A 26,266-nucleotide genomic window follows, 5' to 3' on the forward strand; every position below is an offset into this window, starting at 1 on the left:
ACTTCTATACTTGCAACAATGTTTCTTAGACTGCAAGCTCAGAGGCCAGCAGCATCAGGCAGGGAACCTTGGCTTCCTCCTTCACTGGAGCAAGCAAGCCTCCTATTCGCTTCAGCTGCCTGGCTGCTGGCCACCATCTTGGTTGGCAGTTAATTTGCATATCACCCTGATTAGCCAGTGGGAAGCGTGTCGGAGGTATGGTTAATTACCATGTTTGTCTATTATTAGATAGGATCTTTAATTTTCCCACAGATTTGAAAGACAAACTTTGTGATTCAGATATTTTCCGCAGTATTTTATAATTTATTTAATCGTTGTCTTCCACTTGTTATCCAAGTTTATCATATCAGGGGGACATTCTAACGGCCGATCCAAGTTTATCATATCAGGGGGACATTCTAATATTTCCTAAGCCTTTGAGTTACCTTGAAAGCTGTGAGCACTAGTTTGATCATATGAAATCGTTCAGTTAACACATTGTATGTGGGAAATGTATTTATACGTTTTACGTTGACTGTAAGTGTAGAGTGTGGGACACGTATTGATACGTTTTTTATAGACTAGAGGTAGAATGCAGGTAACGTATAAATACGTAAACTAACATTATTGTAATTTTACTGAATGTTGCCATTTGCACAAAAAATTAGCAGAAATGGCCTGTGCCACCTGTTAGTGCGCGATAAAAACTACCCGCAAACAATGTGTTAAATGTTTATTTTAGTGAAACTTGCATTAGTATGATTTAGTTAATGATTAGTGGTAAAGCCATAGAGTAAAAAAAATCAAGTCAGCAAAAAGGAACACTTGTCCATAAAAATCTTAGACAATATAACAGTGGAACATTTAAAAAGAGTTAATCATTAAACATTAGAGTTGGCATTTAGAAATTCTCAGGTTTATTTAAACATTTTAGAATTTTTGGAGGTGGGTGGGGTGTCTTAGATAGACTGTAAAAATGCCCTTAGATATGAAACAATATGTATCTTTTGCACTCATTTTTAATTATCTCCTTAATAAAAAAAATAGTTACCCCTTTTCACATCTGTACTCTCTGTAGTTGCACGTGAAAAGAAATATGCTGTCTCTGGCAAAGAGCCTCTTCAGAAACTAGTCACTATTATAACACGTGATTCCTGCATGCACATGAGCTAATATTATAAATAAAAATGAGCTGGTGAACTCTGGGACTTCACCCAGGTAATTCAGATAGTGCTAAGGAATTATTCACACCCAGATTGTACACGGTTGTATTGTTTACTGCTCAGAATATGTGATAGGCTAAACTCCAAAGTTATTCATGGTGTAAGACACAGACCATGCCCTTCAGAGATAGTTTTCTCTGGCTTTTCCATTCACTGTGTACCTGGGCACACTGAACCTTGCTTTCTCCACTTGGAACTCTAGAACAACTGTTCATTTCATGTTTCTATTTTATTAGGTAAAATAAAATAATGAGAAAAAATAGCACCGTGCTTTAAATAAAGGTTTAGTGAATGTGAACTTCTTTTCCTTTTCTCTCCACTGGAAACTGTTTTTCATCTCATAATACTAGATGTTTTAGCTCATTTTCACAATTTTCTATAATAATTCTCCCAATATATTATTATAATTTTGATGTACTTTTATTTCTGAAAGTCATTTCTTGTGGAAACTAGCTTTTTAATGTAGATTCCTTTTTCTTTAAGAGCAAGGTAACTTTATAATGTGACCTGAAATAGCCAAATATTTCATATAATTGATTTTATTTTAATCAATATATTAATCTATATAATCTAATATACAAAATGTCCCCTCAGGAGTTCAACTGGGAGGAGTTCGATAGCTCCCTATGATATGCGCTAACCACCAGGGGGCAGCGTGGAATGAAGGAAGGCCCCAGCCAGCAGCTGGAAGGTCCTGATCACTGGCCAGGCCTAGGGTCTCTACCTGAGCATGGATTTCGTGCACTGGGCCTCTAGTTTTTATAATAAAAAGCAACATAGATTCACATATATTGAATATTTTTTAGTGTTTAATTGTTTGACTCATGACACTGCTGCTTCCTAGTGCATTACCTCTGGTAGTTCACATAGCAACTAAGATCAAGGAAAAGACTATTTGCTCCCTTTTTCCCTGAGGGATGGTCCTTATTTTCCATGTCTTTGAGTCTTTCCTTCAGTGGGAAGGGTTTTGAGATGTTATTGCTATCATTTTATTTTAGCCGATCTCTATTTAAGGCAAAAGAGACTATATTGAATGACCTTCAGTGGTTTCTGACATGAATGCTTTGCTAAATGCTAACATTTAACAATAATATTATACAAGAGGCATTTTACACAATTTAAAATTAATCAATGGTGTCTTTTTTGAACACCTTCTTCAATATTTGGTTTTATATACTTTTGACATGTTGATATTTGGCAAGCTGTCCTTTAATTTCAAAGTTTATTACTCTGTGCTCATAAACTGATTTAGTGGGTTTTAATTGTGACTATAAATTTCTCAAAATAAACTCATGTATGCACAATGGTTTGATTATTCTTCCAAGCTGGCATTTACTTGTCAAATAGAATAGTTTCATTTTTGCGATTGTAGACTCATGTTCATTAACTTACTCATGAACCAACAGTTATTTATTAAGTGTCTGCTCTATTTTCAGAGTGGGCTTTAAAGAAAAAGTAAATGTTTCATGATATATGGGGAGAAAACATATGATTTAGAATGTTTTTCAAATTATATATCAGAATAGGATTGTACCAAAATTTTCCTGGGTGATTTGGCAAAATTTTCCTTTCAGAGAGGAAGGGAGAGGGTTACTTTTGGTCTCAATGCAACCATCTCTAAAATGGGAATTAAAAATTCTACTTACCAGACTTTGGTAAAGATTGAAGATTACCTTATTTATCACATAATATTCCTGGCTAAGTCCTACACACCTGAAACAACTAGGGGAAAAAATTAAAATTTGCCTAATTTTAAATGAATTTAAAATGGTTGTGGCAATACTGAGACAATAAAAACTCTTAAGAGCTTAGATAATCAAAGCACTCCATGAAAGAACTGCAACATGAAGGTCGATGGGCAGATTTTGAGGATGGTAACTATGGAAATGGTGTCACTAAGAGATGTTGAATCATTTTAGGAGAAAGTGAGCTCTTCATATTTTTCATGATTGTCAAGCAATATTGAGTTAAATCTTAAAAGAGAAAACAGAAAAATAATATGTTTATTGACTTTTGAAATTACTTTGGAGCTCTTGTTCTTTCTCAACATCCTGACCCTCAGAGATTCATCCTTCAATTGTCATCTCTATACTAAAAATTATCGAACTTTTTTTTCTAGTTTAAATCCTATCTGGAAAGTAGAGGTGCAATTCTAATTATATTTTAAATAATATTCTGGCACAAAGAAATATTTCATTTACAGATTGGGTACATTTAATAAAAGTTTTTTGACTCCCCTATCTTATTCCCTTACCCCCAATACTGTATCCCTTTGGAATAGGAAAGCTTTGTGGAACAGGAAAGTATCCTTATGTTTTAGTAATGTGAACTTTCTAAAAAAAAGTCTAAGGTAAACTTTAAACTAAACATAATGCATTGCTTTTTATGACCCCAAATTATAACTGCAAATAAATTAATTGTTTTATATTGCCAATTTTTAAAATAAAAAAGTTATATCGAACACAGATGATTCCATCTTCTTTTTAAAAAAAATATATTTTTATTGATTTCAGAGAGGAAGGGAGAGGGTGAGAGAGATAGAACATCATGGATGAGAGAGAATCATTGATCAGCTGCCTCCTGCATGCCCAGCACTGGGGATGGAGTCTGCAAACTGGTGTGTCCCCTGACCTGGAATCAAACCCTGGTTCATAGGTCGATGCTCAAGCACTGATCCATGCCAGCTGGGATGATTCCATCTTCTTAAAGACTTTTATTTAGCAGACAATTATGAGTAGAGACAGTCATATTTATGTCCAGTAGTTGCTCATTAGGACAAGTTGTGTCTTTGAGATGTGCATATTATGAACATCAATATAATCAAATGCTTCATTCATGACTTAATTATTGTTTTAAGTTGAACAAATAATTTCAAAAAATGGGCATTATTTTTTCCCCCAATTTTATCCTAGCTACTAATATCTTTGATTATTTTCTAATTACACCAAATTCTCGATAGTAGTTTTTCTCAAATTGATGATAATAAACTTAATGTAACCCCTCAAGTGTCTTTCTCATCTCATAAACTGAATATCTACATGCTAATGATTTATTTTCCAGCATCTTTTTCTCATATTTTCCCCAAATGCCTGTTTTTAAAAGGATTAAAAATTCTATATAAGAAGAAAAGGATAATGGATAATATTTAGAGTATTTGCATTCATTTCTGAACACACATGCAGATGCACACACACACACACAGACGTTCTTGGGTTATAAGGTTGAATTATTGTCATTCAATCTTATCTGTTCTTTTCAGGCTTATTTACTTTTTCAGGAAGTTGTTCAATATACCATCTGTTCAGCTGATCATTCAGGACATGGCATTTAAGGTTTCACTAGAGGAGTGTAACCAAAGTTATTGACAATTAATCTTTATCAAGTGGTCAATTTAGTGAGGCAATGACACTCTAGCAAATGTATCCAATTTATCTGTGCTGATATAGTCTGACTTTATTTTTTAAATATATTTTTATAGATTTCACAGAGGAAGGGAGAGGGAGAGAGCTAGAAACATCTATGAAGAGAGAGAATCATTGATTAGATGCTTCCTGAATGACCCCAACTGGGGATCTAGCCCACAACCTGGGCACGTGCCCTGACCAGAATGGAACTGATGACCTCTTGGTTCATAGGTCAATGCTCAACCACTGAGCCATGCCAGCTGGACTAGTCTGACTTTATATTTTAACTATAGTATCCAACATCCTGGGGAAATAATTACAATTGTATCATTGTAAATTTTTTGTATATTCTAAAAATAGGGAAGTTTGCTAATAACATAAAGTTGTATGCAGAACAGTCACTGGGTGACTGCTTGCTGAGGGGAAGTAATTAAACATGGGCAAAGAGATCCTAAGGAGACAAGACGCAAAATATCATCACATGTTTTCTTTGTGCACAAGAAAAAACACCCAATTGCTTCAGTCAGCTTTTCAGAGTGTTCTAAGAAGTGCTCAGAGAGGTGGAAGACCGTGTCTGCTAAAGAGAAAGGAAAATCTGAGGACATGGCAAAGGCAGACAAGGTATCCCTCCTCAAATGGAAACTAATGAGAAATTTAAGGATCCCAATGCACCTAAGAGGCCGTATTTGGCCTTTTCCTGGTTTTGTTCTATCACCCAAAAAATCAAAGGAGAGCATCCGGCCTATCCATTGGGGATGTTTCAAAGAAGCTGGGACAGATGTGGAATCACAGTAATGTGGATGACAGATAAGCAGCCTGATGAAAAGAAGGCTCAGCTGAAAGAGAAAAACAAAGTATGTTGCTGCATACCAAGCTAAAGGAAAGCCTAACAGCAAAACAGGGAGTTGCCAAGGCCGAAAAAGCAAGAAATAGAAGGAAGAGGAGACAGATGAGGAAGATGAAGAGAATGACGATGATGAGGAAGATGAAGAAGATGAATAAGTTGGTTCTAGTGCCGTTTTCTTTTTCTTATCTATAAAGCATTCACCCCCCACCCCACCCCTGTATACAACTCACTCCTTTTAAAGACAAATATTGAAATGTAAGGCTGTGTAACATTTGTTTTTAAATTGTATAGTGTCATTTTTTTGTACAGTTGACACACTGTGGAATATGTCTTTAGATAGCCCTGTTCCTGGTGGTATTTTCAATAGCCACTAACCTTGCTTGGTACATTATGGAGGTTGTTAATTGGCATGAAAATTTAAAGCAGTTTCTTTTTGATGCACAGCACATATTGGTTATATATGGGGAGGGTGGTTTTGTGTCTTTGTGTTTTTGTTGTTGTTTTTCCATTTTTAATCCTCTCTGATGCAGCTAATAGGAAATAATTGTTGTTCTGTTGACTGAATACCATTCTAATTGAAAAAAAAAAAGTTAAAGCTGTTTTGTTGACATTCTGAATGGTTCTAAATAAGTATAATTTTTATTAGAAAAAAGAAACTCAAAATATAGTGAGTGGGCTACCTGGGGATAGTTTCTTAGTTCACTGGTCCTGCATTGTCTTGGAAAACTTGAGCTAAATGAGCTCGTGGCCTATATTTTCCTCCTAAAAATTTATATCTCATGAAATTAATTCTGATATGGGTAAATACTCAAATAAACATTGGAACATTCTGATGTAATCTTTTTTCTTTTTTTATTAAATTTATTGGTATGATGCTGGTTAATAAGATTATATAGGTTTCAAGTGTATAATTTCTTGATACATCATCTGTATATTGCACTGTGTGCCCACCACCCAAAGTCAAATCTTCTGTTACCATATATTTGATGCTCTTTACATTTTACTATTTCTCCACTCCCCTTCCTTTTGGTAACTGCTGTTATCTGTATCTATGAGTATTTGTTTTTCTTAATCATTCATTTCTTGCTTTCAGTTTTATTTCCCACATATAAGTGAAATCATATGGTCCTTAACTTTTTTTGTCTGACATTGTCTTAACATGATATTCTCAAAGTCCATCCATGCTGTTGCTTCCTTTTGGTTGGGGTTAATGAATAGAACCAGAACTAAGGTGGGAGGAAGTATGGAATAAAGGGAACAAAAGAAACTGCTGAAGCCAAAGAACAGTTCATAGAATTAGAGAGGGAAATGTGGATATGAAGGAGAAGATATGTAATTTCAATTTACATAAAGCTTTTTAAATAGAGAAGACATAAAAGATATACACATAAAAGAAAATCTAACAGATGACTGAAACTTGACAGAAATTAAGTTTCATTTCAGTAACATGGGAGGCTGGAAGGAAAGTTTGCCCTTATCTTTAAAAGAAGGGAAAAAATGGGTAAATAGCTAATTAATTGCTTATTTTGAACCAATCAGAAAAATGAAATTGCAGGGATAACATAGAAACTAACTTCAATTTTAATAGTGATCTAGGTTTTCATGAATATTCATGACTTCACAACTTTTCATTGCTGAATAATATGCCATGGTATGCATATGCCTGGTGTTGATGGGCACCTGCATTATTTCCAGTTTGGGAAAATTATAAATAAAGTTGCTATAAACATTGATGTAGGAAATTTATAATCAACCTGTCTATAGCTAACTGCTGGGATTTTTATTGGGATTATATTGAATATATATGTTTAATTGTAAGGCATCTAAAGCAGTTTAATATTAAATTGTACAATCAATGAATATAGTCTATCCATTTATTTAGATCTTTGATTTCTTTTATCAACATTTAGTTGTTTTCAGAATACAGGTTCTCTATATATCTTGTTAGATTTATACTCAAATACTCATTTTAATGCTATCATAAATTATCCATTTATATCTATAGATATATATGTGCTGGGTAGACATGTATGTATCTTTTCATTTTAGTTTCCAATTGTTATATAGGAACATGATTGACTTAGTATATGACCTTATATCCTGTGACTTTGCTACATTCACATCTTTGTTCTATGGGATTTGGAAGGATTTATGACATTTTCCACATATATAATTTTGTGCTCTGTGAATAGGGAGTAAATCACTCATGATTTTTATTACATGGGACTTAGTTCTGCCCATTGAGACCATTCTAGAATGAGTCTAGTCATATTTCCATATCACTGCTCTTTATATACTGGACGTTCTCCTTTATATCTCCCCTGAGTCTCACAGTAATCCAAGCATACACTTCTCTTATTCTCTTTAAACTTAAAAAGCTAGTTACTCTACTCTGTGTGACCACCTTTAAATATATATATACATTCCTTTTAAAAGATAGTGGGAGATTGTGTGCAGAACTCGGATACTAATCTTTTTAGGGTCAAATTGTACTCATCATGACAGTAGAGCTGCAATAAAGATAATAGCCTATGTTATCTCATATAACTCTGACAATGACCTTTTGGATAGCTATTTTTCTTCCCACGTTATAGATAAAGAGACTTAAGCTTAAAGAAATTAACAAATTTGCCCATGGTTTCTCAGGTATATGTAAGAAACTTGGAATTTTTCCCAGGTTTCTCATATTGAATACTTTGCTCTTAAATTCTATACTAGTTTAAACCAGAAGTGTAATTGAAACTGTCTTTTTTAATGAATGAAATGGTAAGTAGTTACAAGATAATTTTGATAATTGAATTAGTGCTTTAATGAGAACAAATAAATTAAAATGTTGATTTTAATCTTGGATTACTTATTTATATATCTCTACTTTTGCATTATATTTATTTTTCTCTGTTCATCAGATTTTTTATTCACTTGATTTTTAGATTCACTTGTTGATAGATATGTAACTGCTGTTCATAATTTTTATCTTTACCTTTTTTCTTCTTCCTCTTCATAAACAATACCTTTCAGCATGTCATATAATACTGGTTTGGTGGTGATGAACTCCTTTAGCTTTTTCTTATCAGTGAAGCTCTTTATCTGACCTTCAATTCTGAATGATAGCTTTACTGGATAAAGTAATCTTGGTTGTAGGTTCTTGGTACACCCCTATAATTTGGATGTTGGAACGCTTAAAGTTGTTCCAGAGGCTCCTTACACTATCTTGATATTTTTGGATTCTTTTTTCTTTTTGCTTTTCCAGTTGGGTATTTTTTGCTTCTTCATATTTCAAATCTTTGACTTGATTCTTGGGATCCTCTTGTCTGCTGTTGGATATCTGTATATTATTCTTTATTTCAGTCAGTGTATGCTTAATTTCTAGTTTGTCCTTTTTCATATCCTCGAGGGTCACACTAAATTTATCAGTGGTTTCTAGAAAATTCTCAAAAAACCTTATCACCGTGGTTTTGAACTCTATATCCAGTCGTTTGCTTTCCTCCATTTCTGTCATTTGTGACCTGTTTCTCTGTCGCCGCATTTTGGCTGCTTCCCTGTGTTGATAGAGAGGCTTTGTGTGCTAGGTGTCCTATAGGGCCCAGTGGCTCAGCCTCCCCAATTACCTGAGGTGGACACCCTTGGTGCACCCCCTTGTGGGCTTTGTGCACAGTCTTGTTGTAGTTAAGCCTTGATTGTTGTAGGATCACTGGGAGGAATTGACCTCCAGGCCAATTGGCAGTGAGAATCAGCTGTGTCTGCAGTGGGAGAACTTCTGTGCTGAAGACACCCTTCTGGGGCAAGACTTGCTTCAGTGGGGCATTGGTGCTCACTCTTGCATTATATTTTTATGGATTTGGTCAATTCTTAAATCTTAAGAAGAATCACAGTGAGACACAGGAGATAACTTTTATTAATCATTGCTTTTTATGATTTATTAGCTTTTAATAGTTCCTACAAATATTTTCCAAATCCCAGCTTACAAATATGTTGCTACTTTCCAGTGAGAGTTTAAATCTCACACAATGTGATAAAACAGTTATGAAGAAACATCCAAATAAATAAAATAAAACTTTGAAAAGAGAAAAAATAGTATAAGTAAATACTTTAATATTCCTTTGCTAATTCATAGCTTACAGAAATCAAAGACTATTTCAGAGCATAATTATTAATTAAGTTAGATTCCCATATTAAAATATTGACCTAAACTATTTGCAGGTTAAAGCTTTATACAATTGCCTGTCGAACATGTTTACTAAGTAATGATAGGCTGGTTGAGGGTGCCATAAAACTTTATGAGTAGCTTGATATATACCTGAGCAGTTTTCCCTGATTATGACTTTGGCAGTGTTACCTAGCTCTGGTACAAACTAGCAAACAGAACAGGCTATGAAATAAGGTAAGTTTATGGGTAACAATTCTTTGTTATTTTCATGTTTCCAAGTAGTTATGTGTTCTCTTAGTTCATGTTAACAATCTTCCTGTTTATCTGCACTTCTTTAAAATATTAAAGATAACATATTTCCATTTGCCATTTTAAATATATAGCCCCTTGTACTAAAATAAGAGAGAAGATTTCTAGTTTTTTTTTTTTAAGAAGTAAGAATATTTTCTTTGCCCAGCTCTTCATTATACTTTTTGTCAGACTTAAGTGGATTTATAGCAGGTGTAGTTTAATTTCTTTATAGAGAAGAAAATAAGGATCAAAATATTTTGTAATATAGAAAATACTCTAAGTATGATTAAATATATTTTATGTAAAATATATATACACAGGCAGAGTAGGATGTATAATTATAAAACATTTGATCTTTTCTAGTAAATCTTGTAAAGATCAATCACCACATTACCATCTAATAATATATTGCTCATTTTGAAAATAATATACAGAGAAAGGACATAATTTCCCCAGAGTATATAATTTCCTCAAAAAAAGTTACTTAAAATTAGTGATTAAAAATAATATCACTGTAATTACCATCTACAACATATGAACAATTTTAATATTGATTGTTTATGAGTACTCACATAAGAATTTTAATTTTAGGGCATTAATTTTGTTCTCATTTTCTAAATACAAGAGGGTTTGCTTCATGACAAGAGGCATTTCTTTTATTTTCTTAATGAAAAAAAGCAGGGTTTTTTTGCCTTTTTTTTGCTTCTTGATAACAAAGTAGGATATTACTTTGAATGACACTTATATTACTTAAAGTTAAACATTAAATGCAACTGTGTCATTTCTCATATAACACTGAGCAATTGAGTTTCATTTTCTAAACAGCTTAAATATCACCTGTAAGGTTTAGTTTCTATTTAGTTTATCTGAATGTTACCGATGTAATAAACAGCTTATATATGTGTGAATTACAAAACGTTTAAATATCTGTTAGATCATAAAAATTGAGGTTGTACTTGCTCAATGTTAGGTTCAGAACTACTTTCATGATTCTTGCTATAAAAATACAATAATCCAATAGGGAAATTGACATATGTATAAATAATTGCAATAGATTTGGTGTCTGCCAAGGTAAAATGGAAAAAGTATACATTCACTCTGCCTCTAAGAGTAGGAAAGGACTCACTGAGGAAATGTCATTTGAACTGGAACTAACCTAGAAAAGCATATATGGAAGGATTGAAGAAAGATTAAATAGTATGCATTGCCCTTACAGGTTTGGCTCAGTGCATAGAGCGTCAGCTTGTAGACTGAAGGGTCCGGGGTTCGATTCTGGTCAAGGGCATGTACCTTGGTTGCAGGCACATCCCCAGTAGGGGGTGTGCAGGAGGCAGCTGATCGATGTTTCTCTCTCATTGATGTTTCTAACTCTCTATTCCTCTCCCTCTCTGTAAAAAAATCAACAATATATATATATATATATTTTTTTTTAAATTTTTTATTACAAAGGGTATTACATATGTGTCCATTTTTTCCTCCCTCCCTAGACAGTCCCCTAGCCTCCCCTATCCCCCAGTGTCTTATGTCCATTGGTTATCTCACTCATTCATGGATAAACAAAATATATTTTTTAAAAATAGCATGCACTAAGACATATTATCCAAAAAAGATGTTGTAGCTGTGGGCGTCATTCTGAAAATATTTTGGAAGTGGAATCAACAGGACTTGTAGAATGATTGACAGTGGTAGAAAGATATGGGTGAGGGTAAAGAAGCTTTAGGTTGAAACAACTTGGTATAGGAACTGACACAGATAGGTACAGGAGAAGGAACTAGTGTGAGAGGCCTCCCTCATAAAAGTTGATTTAAAAACTATTGAGTTAAGATTTACATAAAAATTATAGAATACAAAAACAGGAAGGCTAGAAAAGATGAGTAATGTCTAGTCAAAACAAAATTAAATAAACTTTAAGATAATTACTAAAATGAGTTCTTCCCAATCTATATTTAGATATCTTCTGTATGCTAACTCAAATGCATAATGTTATCTTAAAATTAATATAAATTATATACTGCACATATATATAATATATATGTATTTTATTTTTCATTTTTATACTTTTAGATATGTTATATTTATATTTTTTACATATTTATAATCTTTTCACAATATTGTTATAAAAACTATTGAAATTTGATAGACAATAGTTATAGTAGAAAGAACTACATTTTTTTACTTCGAAACTCTTAAGTAAAATGTGCAAACCAGTGTTTCTTTCATACACTGTATCCTAGTAAAAATTAAGGAACAGAGTACAAATTTAAGGGGTTTTAGACTTGAAAAATGTTCTAAAATGAGAGAGCAAGGCATACCTGCTGGAGATCTTTTTTAAAAAATGATTTCATCTTAGTATGCTACTAAATGCACATCCTGAATTCTCTCCTTTTACTTAAAACTGAATGTGTTGTTTACAGTTTTCCAATGTACAGTATTTTAGATTGTAAATTTATGGAACTCTTTCCAGCTCTGCTTGTGTTGTACTTAACTCAAAAAAATGTATATAATTTTATGATAATGATGGTGGCTTTTTGTAGCTATGTATTTTATATTTCAAACAAATATTTCTTTTTCTTTTTTTTTAGATGGCACGTAAAAAATTTAGTGGCTTAGAAATCACCCTGATTGTCCTCTTTATTATAGTTACCATAATAGCTATTGCCCTAGTTGCTGTTTTAGCAACCAGGACACCTGCTGTTGAAGGTAAGTAGTGTGCTGCTTGGGAAACAGCAAAGAGGCAAAGGGATCAGGTGTTAATGAAGGTGGAATAATTGTCTACCAGTGAGACTCTTCCAATTAGTGGGAAGACCTGGGTTTATACTCTGGTTTTCAGACACTTGCAAAGGGGGCTGGAAAATTTGGGGGAGTACCCTGTTTGTTTTAGACTCTGAAAAAAGAGACACAGAGAGAGAGGTTGCATGAGAAAAAAAGAAAGAGGCAAAGGAAAGAAGGCTTGAAATGTTTACCTTTTTTATGAATCATTCTATTCTAATTTAGAGTGGGTGAATACTACTCTGGTTGACCTAATCTACTTTCTCTTTTCATCATTCTATCTTGACCAAATCAAAACTGGAATGGATGTTAAGTTATCTTCAAAGTAACTGTAGTTAGCACTTTCTACTGCTCTTAGTCTTTTGTGTTATCTGTTTCCAGTAAACCAGAAGCTCACTACATTGTGAAGCAAACTTTAGCTTGCCCATACCTGATGGCTAGAAAGATCTTTATTATATAGACTAGAGGCCCAGTTCACAGAATTTGTGCATGGTTGGGATCCTAGCAGCTGCTGGTCGCCGGCTGGGTTCTCCATTACCCCGGCGGCCTGCTGCTGCTGGCCAGGGCCTCCCTTTACACCTGCCTTGGCCTGGTGCCACCTGCTCATCTGCTCCCCCATCCTGCCACGGTTCCACTCTCATTGGGGTCCTTCAGAGTCAGCAGCACTCCACTGCCGCCCGCGGCCAGCGCTGTGTCACCGAGGCCTGCCGTGTTCTGCGCCACCCCTTGGTGGTCAGTGCACATCCAACTCCTGCCTGTAGGGGCAATTTGCATATTAGCCTTTTATTATTTAGGATGTGGGATTTATTTTTCATTGCTGTTCCCTGGTTTCTCTTTTAATTACCTTCAAGTATCTTCTTTCTCCCACTTTTCTTTTTTCTTCTTTAATTTTTGTCTCCTCTACATTATTTTCCCATCCATGTTTCTTCATCTTCCTCCTTCATCTATACAAAACAAATTGCAAATATGGTGGGAATGTACATTTTGTTGTCTTTTAAATCTACTTCAAGACCTTCTGTGAATGTATTTTGTTTTTCTGAAGAAACAGTCAACAGGGCTCTACAAATCTATTTTTAAATATCATCTGGATCTTTTCCTTTTGAGGACTAAGATTTGAATTTGTGGGTTCTAATTTAATGCCAAGTTTGTTTTATTTTATTACATAAAAAATCATGTATTCTTTCAATGTAAAGCATTCACTACTTTAAAAAATGAAAAAGTAATATAATATCACATTTTATTTTATTGACCTCCCCTCCCACCCCCCAGGAAGTACTGGTTCTACTGTAACTCCAGCAACTACTCGTTCAACCACTGTGCATCCGGGGTCAGGAAAATGTCCAAGTGAGCAGTATGATCCTATCAATGAGAGAATAAACTGCATTCCAGATCAATTCCCAACAAAGGTCTGCAAATAAGACTTTACTATTTTTTATGAACAGATGTATTCAAATAACTATATTAAATATTGCTCAATATTGGTTCAATTCCTATATTTTTAAGACGTAGCCATCAATCAGGCTGCATTCACCTTTTTAATATAGTTCTGTATAAACAGATGAGAGATAATAGAAATACTTGAGCTTGCTTTTCTGTATCTCTATTCAATTCAAATTTAAAAGTTAACATTTTTATACTTAACGAGGTAGTGTTAATTTTATAAACTTTCCTAAAATTCTATCCTCTCAAATCAACTAATTAAAATAAAAACCTTTGGCAATATATAACACTTGAGAGAGAATATCTATTCTCAAATAGAGTACTTGTGATGGCGTTAAGAAGTGTGAATGGAAAATAAAGTAACATTGATTTTTAAATATTGTTAATTTTTTATTATTTGGTAATTTGGAAGAAGCTGAAATGGAGATAATTAAGGGTAGCTCAATGGATTCATATAACCTTAAGTTGACTCTTCTTTGGTCTTCATAACCTGTATGGGAATAAAGGTCAATGAGTGTATGTGTCTTTGTGTATTCACTTTTTTGAATATCTATATATTATAATGTATTATATCTATATAATATAAATATTATATATTAATCATAATATTATATACCATTATACAATATATTCAAATTATATTATATATTTTCCCATGATATGCCTACTACATAATATGCCTAATATATTGCATATCTCTATAATATACATATAGTATGCATATATATAATCTGTTATATCCACAACTTCTATACTAATAAAAGGGTAATATGCTAATTAAACCAAGAGACCTTCCAGGAGACCTTCTGGATGTCCTTCTGGACAAAGCCATGGTGGTGGGGCCAAGGCAGAGGTGGTTAGGGACAATCAGGCCCTAGGTGGGGGAGGGCAGTTGGGTGTGAGCAGGTCAGTGGGGGGGCCAGTTGGGGGTAAACAGGCTGGAAGGAGGGCAGTTGGGGGTGATCAGGCCAGAAGGGCGGGCAGTAGGGGGCAAGGAGGCCAGCAGTGGGGGACAGTTGGGGCAAGCATGCCAGATGGGAAGGCAGTTGGGGGCAAATAGGCTGGTGGGGATTTGGGGGGCAAACAGGCTAGAAGGGGGGGCAGTTGGGGGTGATCAGGCCAGAAGGGGGGGCAGGAGGGGGCAAGCAGGCTGGTGGGAGGGCATTTGGGGGCAAGCAGGTCAGATGGGAGGGCAGTTGGGGGCAAACAGGCTGGCAGGGGAGGCAGTGGGAGTGAGCAGGCTGTTAGGGGTTGGCAGTTGGGGGTGAGCAGGCCAGCAGGGGGTCAGTTGGGGGCTATCAGGCCAGAAGGGGAGCAGTTTGGGGTGATCAGGCCAGAGCGGGGAGCAGTTGGGGCCAGTCAGCCTGGAAGGGAAAGGCAGTAGGGGGTTATCAGCTTGGCATGCAGAGTGGTTAGGGGTGATCAGGCAGAGTGATTAGGGGCGATCAGGCAGGCAGTCAGGTGAGCAGTTAGGAGCCAGTAGTCCCGAATTATGAGAGGGATGTCTGACTGCTGGTTTAGGCCCAATCCCACAGGGATTCAGATATCCCCCAAGAGATCCCAGATTGGAGAGGGTGCAGGCCAGGCTGAGGGACACCCACCCCCCGTGTATGAATTTCGTGCACTGGGCCATTAGTCCTAAATAATGAAGAGCTAATATGCTAATTAGACCAAACAACAGAATGACTGTCCAGACAACCTTCCGGATGAAGCCGGGGCTGCGAGGGCCAAGGCAGCCAGGGCTATGAGGGCCAAGCCCCTCGCATTAATTTTGTGCATCAGGCCTCTAGTGTATCTGTAATATGCATATCTGAATCTCACACAATTTTCTAATTACTTTGCCATGAGAACTTGAAAATAAGTGAGATTTTTTATTCATAGGACAACTTTAGGAATAGTGGGTTCTATTCCTTAATAACTGAAAAAAATAGCTAAGTACCAGTGTTTAATGTGACACAGTGAGCAAATTGGACAGATATTCTTTTACGCTAATATTCTCCTTAGGAGATAATTGAAGCTTAACATACAATCCTGTTAGGAAAATTTGGATTATTAGGATCTTAAAGAGAAACAACATTTAAAAGCCATTTGTTTAAGGTTTATATGTCTACTATTAGTCTTTAATGCAATCTGTTAAGCTGCTAAAGAGTGTTTTCAATGTGACATGAATTAAACTTATTAATTTAACAATTTTTAGCTAATCTATTTTATATTTTCCATTTAAGAATAAAAGGTGAACTTTAAATGGTGTTTTAAGAAATAGCCTTAAAGCTACCCAGAATGCACTTAATAGCCAGCTATAATAAAATATCATCACTGACTGGATGGCTTAAACAATAGACATTTATTTTCTCACTATTCTGGAAGCTAGACGTCAAGATGCCATTATGGTTGGTTTCTGGTAAGAGTTTTGCTGGTTTTTAGGTAGCTGCATTCTTTTGTCTTCACCTGGACCTTTCTTCTGTGAATGGAGAGGGAGAAAGAGAGAGAGAGAGAGAGAGAGAGAGAGAGAGAGAGAGAGAGACTGACTCTTTCTTTTCTTAAGAGTTTACCAATCCTGTCATATGAGCCTCACTTAATGACCTCATTATTTAAACCTAATTACCTCCTTAAAGTGCTTATCTCCAAATAAGGTACCATTTAAGGTTAGAGCTTCCTACATGTGAAGTGTGGGGGACACAATTCAGTTCATAATACAGAGTCAACCCCGTATATATGATTACATATAATTCTCTATGGGTATTTATATACACATAAAATAAAATAAAAATAAGAACATAAATTTATTTTACATTTACCTACTAAAGTTTATGCCTATTGGTGAATATTTAATGTTTTAATTGTTTTGCCTTTTCAAATGAAGCAGAAAGAAAAGTGAAGTTAGAATAGGAATGATAAGTAATAGGAGAAAATATCTGAAATCCTGAAAAATAGGCAAATGATAAACATAAATAACAAGTATCAAAATTTATAAAAAATACCCCAAATTATTAATATATTAAGAGCATGAGGTGATATACACTTTTAAATTAATATTTTGTTGTATATATGTAGTGTGTTGAATATGTTGTACCCAGATTTATGTTTAAGTGGAACCTCAAATGTGACCTCCTTTGTAAATAGATCTTTGCATATGTACTTAGTTAAGTGAGGTCATGCTGGATGAGGGTGGGCCCTAATTCCAATGACTACTGTCCTTATAAGAGGAGGGCTGACACACACAGGACCACAGGGAAGAAGGCCATGTGAAGATGGAAGTAGAGATTACAATAATGTATCTTCAAACCAAGGAATGTCGAGGGTGGCCGAGAGCCAGAGGCTAGGAACAGACATAGAATTATTCCCTATGGCCTCAGAGGGAGCCTGGTTCTGCTAACACCTTGCATTAGGACTTCTAGGCTCCAAAACTCTGAGAGAATAAATTTCTCAAACTACCCTTTTCATGGGTGTCACACTGCTGTTGGAAACTCTTACAGTATGTCTTGAGGAACTTCATGTAACCCCATTTTACTAAATATTTTTTTTAATTTAGCAAGATATGATTATAATTTGCTTATTTATTGTCTCTTGTTTTAAAACTTTATACCTTTCTAAATAAGTATATGTATGTCTAATTTTACCTCTCATTTCACACAACATTTTCTTTCTTTTTTTTGTTTTTGAAGGGAAGGGAGGGGAGGGGACGGGAGGGGAGGCGAAGGAAGGTGGCGCTGAGTGAGCGAAGTTCTCCTCCTCTGGCAGGCCACCGGGAGCTCTCACACAACATTTTCAAAAAAAATTTTCTAAATAAGGACTACTGTAAGTGACAATTTTTATGCAATTATTTTTTTGTATTGCTGGGAGTATTTCTATAAGTTAGATAACTAGAGATAAAATCGCCTGATCAGCCCAGCCAGCGTGGCTCAGTGGTTGAGCATAGACCTATGAACGAGGAGGTCACGGTTCAATTCCCCATCAGTGCTTACTCTGGGCTGTGGGCCCAATCCCCAGTATGGGGAGTGCAGGAGGCAACCAATAAATGATTCTCTCTCATCATTGATGTTTCTATCTCTCTCTCCCTTTCTCTTCTCTGAAATAAAAATATATTTTTAAAACTGCCTGATCAAAAGCCACACACACTTGAGAGTACATGTATGTATGTATGTGTATATTTGTGGGTGTGTGCACACGTTTGTCAGATGCCGCTTTAATTTGATATTAATAGAAATAGGATAGAAAGTTACATGTATAACATCATATAGCTACTAAAGTGGGGGTTTTCAACTTTTTTCCAGACAAATAGCTAAGAAAATAAAAACCATAGGTGTTCAAGTTATGAGAGTATCACACTATAAAATTTAAATGTTAAATATATTTTAATTATACTGGTGTTAATACATAACATCACCATGTGGCCTTACTTTTTATATAACCGCATATAATTTTTCTCCTACTCCACATAATTTTCCCATATAGATAATAAAATTACTGAAAATACAGTATTTTGCTTTATACATTGACTATAATGGCAGCAACTAGTTGCCACACCTGGCACATACACTAGTTTAAATAGTTGAAGTAAACATTGAACTAACAGTTACTTGGAAATGAGAACCTTACATATATTATGTAGACTTGAATTCAGGGCCATATCTTCATCTTTGTGGAATCACTTGCCCACTCTGATACATTAGTAAACAAGAAATATTTTAGTTCTTCTGCAGTGACTGTAAGACAACAGAATGGATTGTAATTACCCAGAGGGCAGAAACCTTAGAATTTACAATCATGTGCACTGGTATGGAAATTAAACATATCTCAGGGCATCAATCTCTGATATGATGTAATCAATTCAATTGATAAAGTATTTATATTTCTTTCAAATGAGAGGAAGAAAAGAATAAGTGATATTTTAACATATATAAATAATCTTTTCAAAAAACGTTCATTTTAACATTTTTTGAGTGAATGAATGTTTAAGAAAATAAGAGATTGACACAAATGATAACAGTGCTAACCATATAATTCCTTTTATAAATGTTTTATCAGGCTACTTGTGAATTGCGAGGTTGCTGCTGGAGACCCTGGAATAATTCTGTTATACCTTGGTGTTTCTTCGCAAATAACCATGGCTATACTGCTGCGGGAATTAAAACAACAAATACTGGTGAGAATTGTTCTATCATGGTGATCCAATATCAAATATTTGAAGTGGAATAAAAAATATGTTTTAAATTTTTCTTTGGAAAATAAATAGAATCAAATGGAAAGTATGTATTCAAGAATGTCCAAAATGATTATATTAAGAATTTATTTTTTATAATTGTATCTTCTGTATAGAAAAAGAGATCAATATTTGTGATAAAATCAATGACATTGCAAATACAAGAAAACATGTAATAATTATTAATCTTTATAAATCAAGGCATGGCTCATACCAATTCTTTGTTTCTTTAAGGACTTGAAGCCCAATTAAACAGGATTCCTTCACCCACAGTATTTGGAAATGACATTAACGCTCTTGTCCTCACAACTCAGAGTCAGACATCCAATCGTTTCCGGTTTAAGGTTTGGTTTTTGGGATTTTTAAGTAAAAAGTTAATAATAAAAAGCGTGTTCTGAGCATACCATTCATTCTACCAAGACATTTGTTCCCTCAAAAAAAAATTTACTCCATAGCAGAAAACTAATTAGACTACTAGACTTCTCTGAGCCTGTGTACTCAAATGTAACATCAATAGTTCCTCAGGCAGTATTTTTGGAGACTTTAATAATGTAGTTATTGTAAAATACAGTGTCTTAAGAATAAAGCTCAATAAACTGTAGTAGTAATTTTTATTCCAACTACAGACTGTGACTAAGAATTAGTTTAAATTTTAATTTGAGAAAGGGGTTAATTGTGCTGTATAAATGTGACTTACACTCCCTAGTTCTTTTTATCAGTATCACTTGTCTTTGTGATTTTAAATAAACTAGTTTTTGTGTGGGTGTTTTAGCAGTAGTTTACTAGAATGGTCTTTTGGATTTGAAAACATTATATCCTGTGTATATTACCTTTTTAGCAAATTTTTCAAGGAATTAAGGCATTTTTTAAACAAAATTTAAAATCATTATGGGATTTATAAGGGGTAAATAATGAAAAGCAATAAGGATAATTAAATTCACAAAAACCTAGTATTCAAAAATCAATATTTTATAATACTATTATTAATATTTTATATCAGTCAATAAAAATCTTTATTTTATACACAGTACTTTTATAACCAAGTAATTCTATTTATTTCTTAACAACTTATACAATTTATTTTGTGCAAAGCTATTTAACAATGTTAAAATTAAGTTTATGGCTAGATTAATAACTCATTTATAAAATTATTAAATGTATTAATTTCTATTTGGAATTTGCATTTAATTCAGACCTGGAAAATTAAATAACAGTTTTTAATAAGATAATGCTAACTTGTTTAATTTTTTGTAGATCACTGATCCAAATAATAGAAGATATGAAGTTCCTCATCAGTTTGTAAAAGAATTTAGTGGAACTGCAGCTTCTGATACATTGTATGATGTGAGAGTTACAGAAAATCCATTCAGCATCAAAGTTATTAGAAAAAGCAACAATAACATTTTGTAAGTAATTGGAATTATCTTATTTTACATTTATACATGGTTAAATAACTACTCAATTTTATCCTATTTTAGAAATAGGAAAATCTTAATTTTATTGTGTTTTTTTAAATATATTTTTATTGATTACAGAGAGGAAGGGAGAGGGAGAGAGAGAGAGAAACATCAATGATGAGAGAGAATCATTGATAGACTGCCCCCTGCAGGCCCCCTACTGGTAACTGAGCCCGCAACCCATGCAAGTGCTCTTGACGGGAATCAAACCCAGGACCCTTCAGTCCCGAGGCTGACGCTCTGTCCACTGAGCCAAACCGGCTAGACTAGGGCAATCTTAATTTTAAAACATTTTCAGAAAGAATAGCTTTCCTTCCAAAAGAGGGTGGTGTACATCTTTTTTTAAAGATATATTTATACAGGAATTTTATTTTCTGTGGATGAAAATTACAAGGACAGGCCAACCAAAGTTGAAGGTGGAGAGCATCAGTGATAAGTGTTTGCCTTGCCTAGGTTTTCACAGACCTAAAACCCCTATCGTGTCCTTTCCCTATTATTTACCTTAAGTCTGTTGTCAATTTATAGGATCAACTAGCTACTATTCAGAGGGAGGCTAATTTTTATAGTAATGCTAAAGGTCTTTTCTTATTTATAGATATTCAATTAAATATAGCATTGAATGCCTTCATTATGAATGTAGTGTGAGGAATATTTGAGAAGGAACTTAGTAATTTTTCAGATAAATTCTTTTGCATCTCCAGGAAAGGTTAATTAAGCGGCCAGGATCAAGTCTCCACAATTGCCTCTCTTAAATATATTTTTATAATTCGCAATTACCTTTATGTTAAATCACAAAAATATTAAATGTTATTTCACATCTCACAGTATATATTTGATATGCATAAAATATAAAACCTTTTTTACTTTTTAAAGAATGATTGTGAACTCACTTTTAGCGTATATGTCAGAGGAGGGAAGCCTGCCGCTGGAACAAGGCAGAACGGGATTTGAAATCTGGCTGTCCTGTCTACGAGGTTGTCACCTTAGAAAAAAATGAATTCACTTTCCCAATTCTGTCATTGGTGAAATGGGGTTCATAAAGGTAGTTGTGCTTTAAGATTGTGATGAAAGGAGAGAATGCATGTGAAGGAATATATTGGTGATGATGAATTAAATTGCGTTGATGGAATTAACAAGTTCTGCTTATGGTATAATTTATGTGTTCTTAAGAAGTGACCAAGGCTAACATGTGACATATTTAAAATGAAGCATTCTGGAAAATAACACAGACCTAGATCCAATAGAGTATATATTTTATAATTCTAGATCATTTATTTTCTTCTTTCATGGTACAGGTTTGACACCAGCATTGGTCCCTTGGTATATTCTGACCAGTATCTACAGATCTCAACCAAGGTTCCCAGTGAATATATTTATGGTTTTGGGGAACATATTCATAAGAGATTTCGTCATGATTTGTATTGGAAAACATGGCCCATTTTTACCCGAGATCAACTTCCTGGTGATGTAAGGAACTATCTTTCTTATTATAAATAAAATCTCTATATTGAAGCTGATATACTTTAAGCCTATTTGAAATCCTCTAGTGTTACATATTCCAGAAGATTATTTATTGTAAGGGCAAGAATTGATAACAAAGTCCTATATTATATCAATAAGTGACCAACAGATTTTATGCATGTTTAAATAGGTATTTCCAGTTTATGAATGTTTTCTTTTGATTTTTATATTTTATCATTTACTTTTTGGTCATTCTTGTACTTAAATCTATCATTGTACTAAAATAATTCTAAACTCTTAGCATGTTATGCATGGTTTTGTGTGATATAATGTCTGCCTATCTATTGGAGATCATATTGGGCATTTATGCATACTTCTTTCTCTTCCATAACATATTATAACCTTCTATAAGTTCACACATTTGCACAAGGAGTTGGTTCTCTTTTTAAATACTGAAACCTGAAATTCTTTATCATGTATTCAATGTCATTGAGGGCTCATTTAGAGTTTTACCTCATAGCAATTTCTCCCAAACTCTTTTATACAGAATTAATATTTACTTTCTAAACCTTTATTCATATTTTAGTATAACAATCATCACAGTGTATTATTTGTGCATATATGTGAATATACTTCCAGAATATGAGATTCTTCAGGACAAAGACCACATCATTTTTTTTATTAATTTATGATTTTTGAGTAAAATTATAGCAACTTTAAAAAAATGTTTTTATTTATTTTTTAAAGAGAGAGAAAGAGGGAAGGAGAGAGAGAAACATCAGTGATGAGAGAAACATTATTGATTGACTGTCTCCTGCATGCCCCCCACAGGGGATCAAGCCCACAACCTGAACATGTGCCCCAACCGGGAATTGAACTGTGATCTCCTGGTTCATAGATTGATACTCAATCCCTTGGCCACACCAGCCAGGCAAATTTTAGCAACTCTTTAAATGCCAACACTAGCTATTTTATTTCTAAAAAAATGTATAAGTAAATTTGTTTTTAAAAAAACCTCACTGAGTACAAGATGACTAACAAGTTTTACCAATCCTTGTTTATAGTATCAGATCTGTAATAAACACCAGGCTGATGACCTCATAGCTATTTTAAATGCAATTCTTTCCTTTTAGCCTCCATATCCAATCAGTCAAGAACTCTTATTTCTCTCACCTCATAAGTGTATTTCCGACTTGCCTCCTAGGAGCCATTTCATCTACTCATCAGCTCTCAATAAATGCACTGCAAAAGTTCTATGAGAGTGGACATAATTCGGGAATTCTCTGCAGTTCCTTGGGTATATATGAACATAGTGGTTAAATATGTCAATATCTTAACATGAGTAGCTTATTAAAACTCATTTAATCATAATAAAACATAAAGGAAAGTTAAATAATTTCTTACTAGTACAAATCATATATTATGTTACATATTTTATCTTCATATGTTAATAATTAAAATCATTTTGATGTTTTTGTGCTGCATAGTTACACATGGCACATACACTGTAGGAGGAAAGATTAGCATAGAGCTAAGAGGGATGAATAACAGAAACAAAGTGGAATTTGTAAAAGCCATTTTAAATATATAAACTTTTTGTGTTAAATAGACTTAAAATTTAATTTTAACATTTTGTCTTATAGAATAATAATAATTTATATGGCCATCAAACATTCTTCACGTGCATTGAAGATACTTCTGGAAAGTCATTTGGTGTTTTCTTGATGAACAGCAATGCGATGGGTAAGAGTAATTTATCTGATGATATATTTAAATGAGATTTAACTTGAAATATTTGAGCAACTCTCCTTATTCCAATAATAGATGCTATCTGAGAGTAAACTCTATTGTTAGTGATGTAGTCTGCAAAATTATAAGTAGGTTTTGTAGTGAGTGAGACACTGAATTTTTGCATGCCAGTACTCTATTTGGAAAAAAATGCTACATTGTGATATTCAGGATTTTTCCTTCAGAACAACATTGAAACACACCCATGAAAATGAATATTCCCATTTCCATAGCCTCGTTTGTTAAGATAAGTTAGCATACAAATAAAAAAGAGAAAGGTTGAGATGGGGAGAGAAAGAAGAGGTAGTATTTTATTAGTTTATCATAATTCAAGTAATGTAAAATCTTTTTTTAATGTTATGAGTGCAATACCCATATTTAACAGGTAAACTGATGATAATAAAAAGCCAAAAAATTAATAATTCAGCAAGAACAGTAATATTAGATGGTAATCCAGGGATTATTGTTTTACATATAGAACCATCAAATTTTACATGTTTTTCTTAGAAATAACTACTTGAAATGCAATTTCAGAAAGCAATATTTATGTTGCAAAAGGACTGGTTTTCTATTCCTTGCTATGTGATTTCTATGGGAGCTTTTGCCAGTATCTTTACAAGGAAACATCTGGGATATCCTATCATAAACCTCATACGTGGTGGCGTTTTACTTTTTCCATGTATTCATCCTATTTTCAATATCTTATTGCCTCATAATTATTTAAAAACAGCTTAAAATTATGTACTTAATAGACAACACTTTAAATAGATACTATAATTATTTTATCACTCTTTATCTTTTTACTATTGACATACGATATGCTTTCTCAATGTTTATGTTGCAGAGATTTTCATCCAGCCTACTCCTATCATAACTTACAGAATTATTGGCGGCATTCTGGACTTTTACATCTTTCTAGGTGATACACCAGAACAAGTGGTGCAACAGTATCAAGAGGTGTGTTTCAGGTTTATATTATAAGATATTTTTAACATATATAACTTGCCTACATATTTAAATGACTTTATTTAAGGTATCTGGAGCCTGAAATCTAGCTGTATGTCTAAATCTTACCATTTCTCAGTTATGTTAGGTGGTTTTTATTTTTGGTTTTGTTTTCTGTACTGTGAAGCCTCTGTATATTTAAATCTCTATCTATCTGACATATAATTGTGTATTACTTCTAGGCATTTGAGTTCAGGAGTTGAATTTCTTTTTTTTTAATTTTTTTAAAATATATTTTATTGATTTTTTACAGAGAGGAAGGGAGAGAGATAGAGAGTTAGATCGATCAACTGCCTCCTACACACCCCGCACTGGGGATGTGCCTGCAACCAAGGTACATGTCCTCGACCGGAATCGAACCTGAGACCCTTGAGTCCACAGGCCGACGCTCTATCCACTGAGCCAAACCAGTCAAGGCAGGAGTTGAATTTCTTTATGAGGAAGTATCTTCAAGCCTCAGGATAGGCAATGAATATATAGGTTATACAACTCTATGGTAAAAATCCTAGAGGCAACTGAATTATGAGGAAGGCTAGTGAAACTTACTTTTAATGCATAGTAGGTAAACTCTCAGAAAATTGGCTCTGACACTCAGGTTTAATAGAAGCGAGCACAGGTTTTGAAACACACTCTGAAGTCTTATGTTTTAAGGTTACCGTCTAAGCAACTCTCACTTACCTATTAAGTAACATCCTGGCGTAACTGAGTCGAAATGGGCCTTGGGGAGGTGAGAAATCAGGGCATTCCTTGAGCCTGATTTTGAGTTTCTTCCTTAGAATCGTTATCCTGTGGCATATATACTTCCTGATGTTATCATAGAAAAATAAAACATTTTTATTGGTATCAGATGTATGGATCATGCTTATTTTTAAAATCTTGTTATATTGATTCCTAGCCAAATAGTTCACTTGGTTAGAATGTTGTCCTGATACATCAAGGTTGTGAGTTTGATTTCTAGTCAAGCACATACAGAATCAACCAATGAATGTATCAATGAGTGAAATAACAAATCTCTCTCTCTCTCTCTCTCTCTCTCTCTCTCTCTCTCTCTCTCTCTCTCTCTTTTTCTCTCCCCCTTTCTCCCATCCAATCTCTATCTAAAAGCAATCAATGAAATGAAATATTGATTTATTAATTATATTTTGACAAGAAATTCCCATTTCCTAAGATAATCTCAAAGAAGAAATTATTGCTATAAAAAACAGTCTTTAATTAGTATCCAAAAGCCTAAAATGAGAGTAGCTAGGATGAT

The 26,266-nt window shown here is 34.1% G+C and overlaps 1 protein-coding gene and 1 pseudogene across 1 annotated transcript in view; both read left to right on the forward strand.

The window, feature by feature from the left end:
* The first annotated feature begins 3,030 nt into the window (after positions 1 to 3,030).
* LOC102754624 lies at positions 3,031 to 5,653 on the forward strand (annotated as a pseudogene).
* A 6,820-nt stretch (positions 5,654 to 12,473) lies between these two features.
* SI (sucrase-isomaltase (alpha-glucosidase)) overlaps positions 12,474 to 26,266 on the forward strand; it is a 90,689-nt gene continuing 76,896 nt past the window's right edge. Inside the window, exons 1-8 of the mRNA XM_006761349.1 lie at positions 12,474 to 12,591; positions 13,930 to 14,066; positions 19,129 to 19,246; positions 19,538 to 19,647; positions 20,558 to 20,709; positions 22,056 to 22,227; positions 23,865 to 23,964; positions 24,854 to 24,966. Coding sequence (XP_006761412.1) covers positions 12,474 to 12,591; positions 13,930 to 14,066; positions 19,129 to 19,246; positions 19,538 to 19,647; positions 20,558 to 20,709; positions 22,056 to 22,227; positions 23,865 to 23,964; positions 24,854 to 24,966 — 1,020 coding nt within the window. The remainder of the gene's footprint in view (positions 12,592 to 13,929; positions 14,067 to 19,128; positions 19,247 to 19,537; positions 19,648 to 20,557; positions 20,710 to 22,055; positions 22,228 to 23,864; positions 23,965 to 24,853; positions 24,967 to 26,266) is intronic.

Source organism: Myotis davidii, unplaced genomic scaffold, assembly GCF_000327345.1.
Source record: "Myotis davidii unplaced genomic scaffold, ASM32734v1 scaffold777, whole genome shotgun sequence".
NCBI classification, from domain to species: Eukaryota; Metazoa; Chordata; class Mammalia; order Chiroptera; family Vespertilionidae; genus Myotis; species Myotis davidii.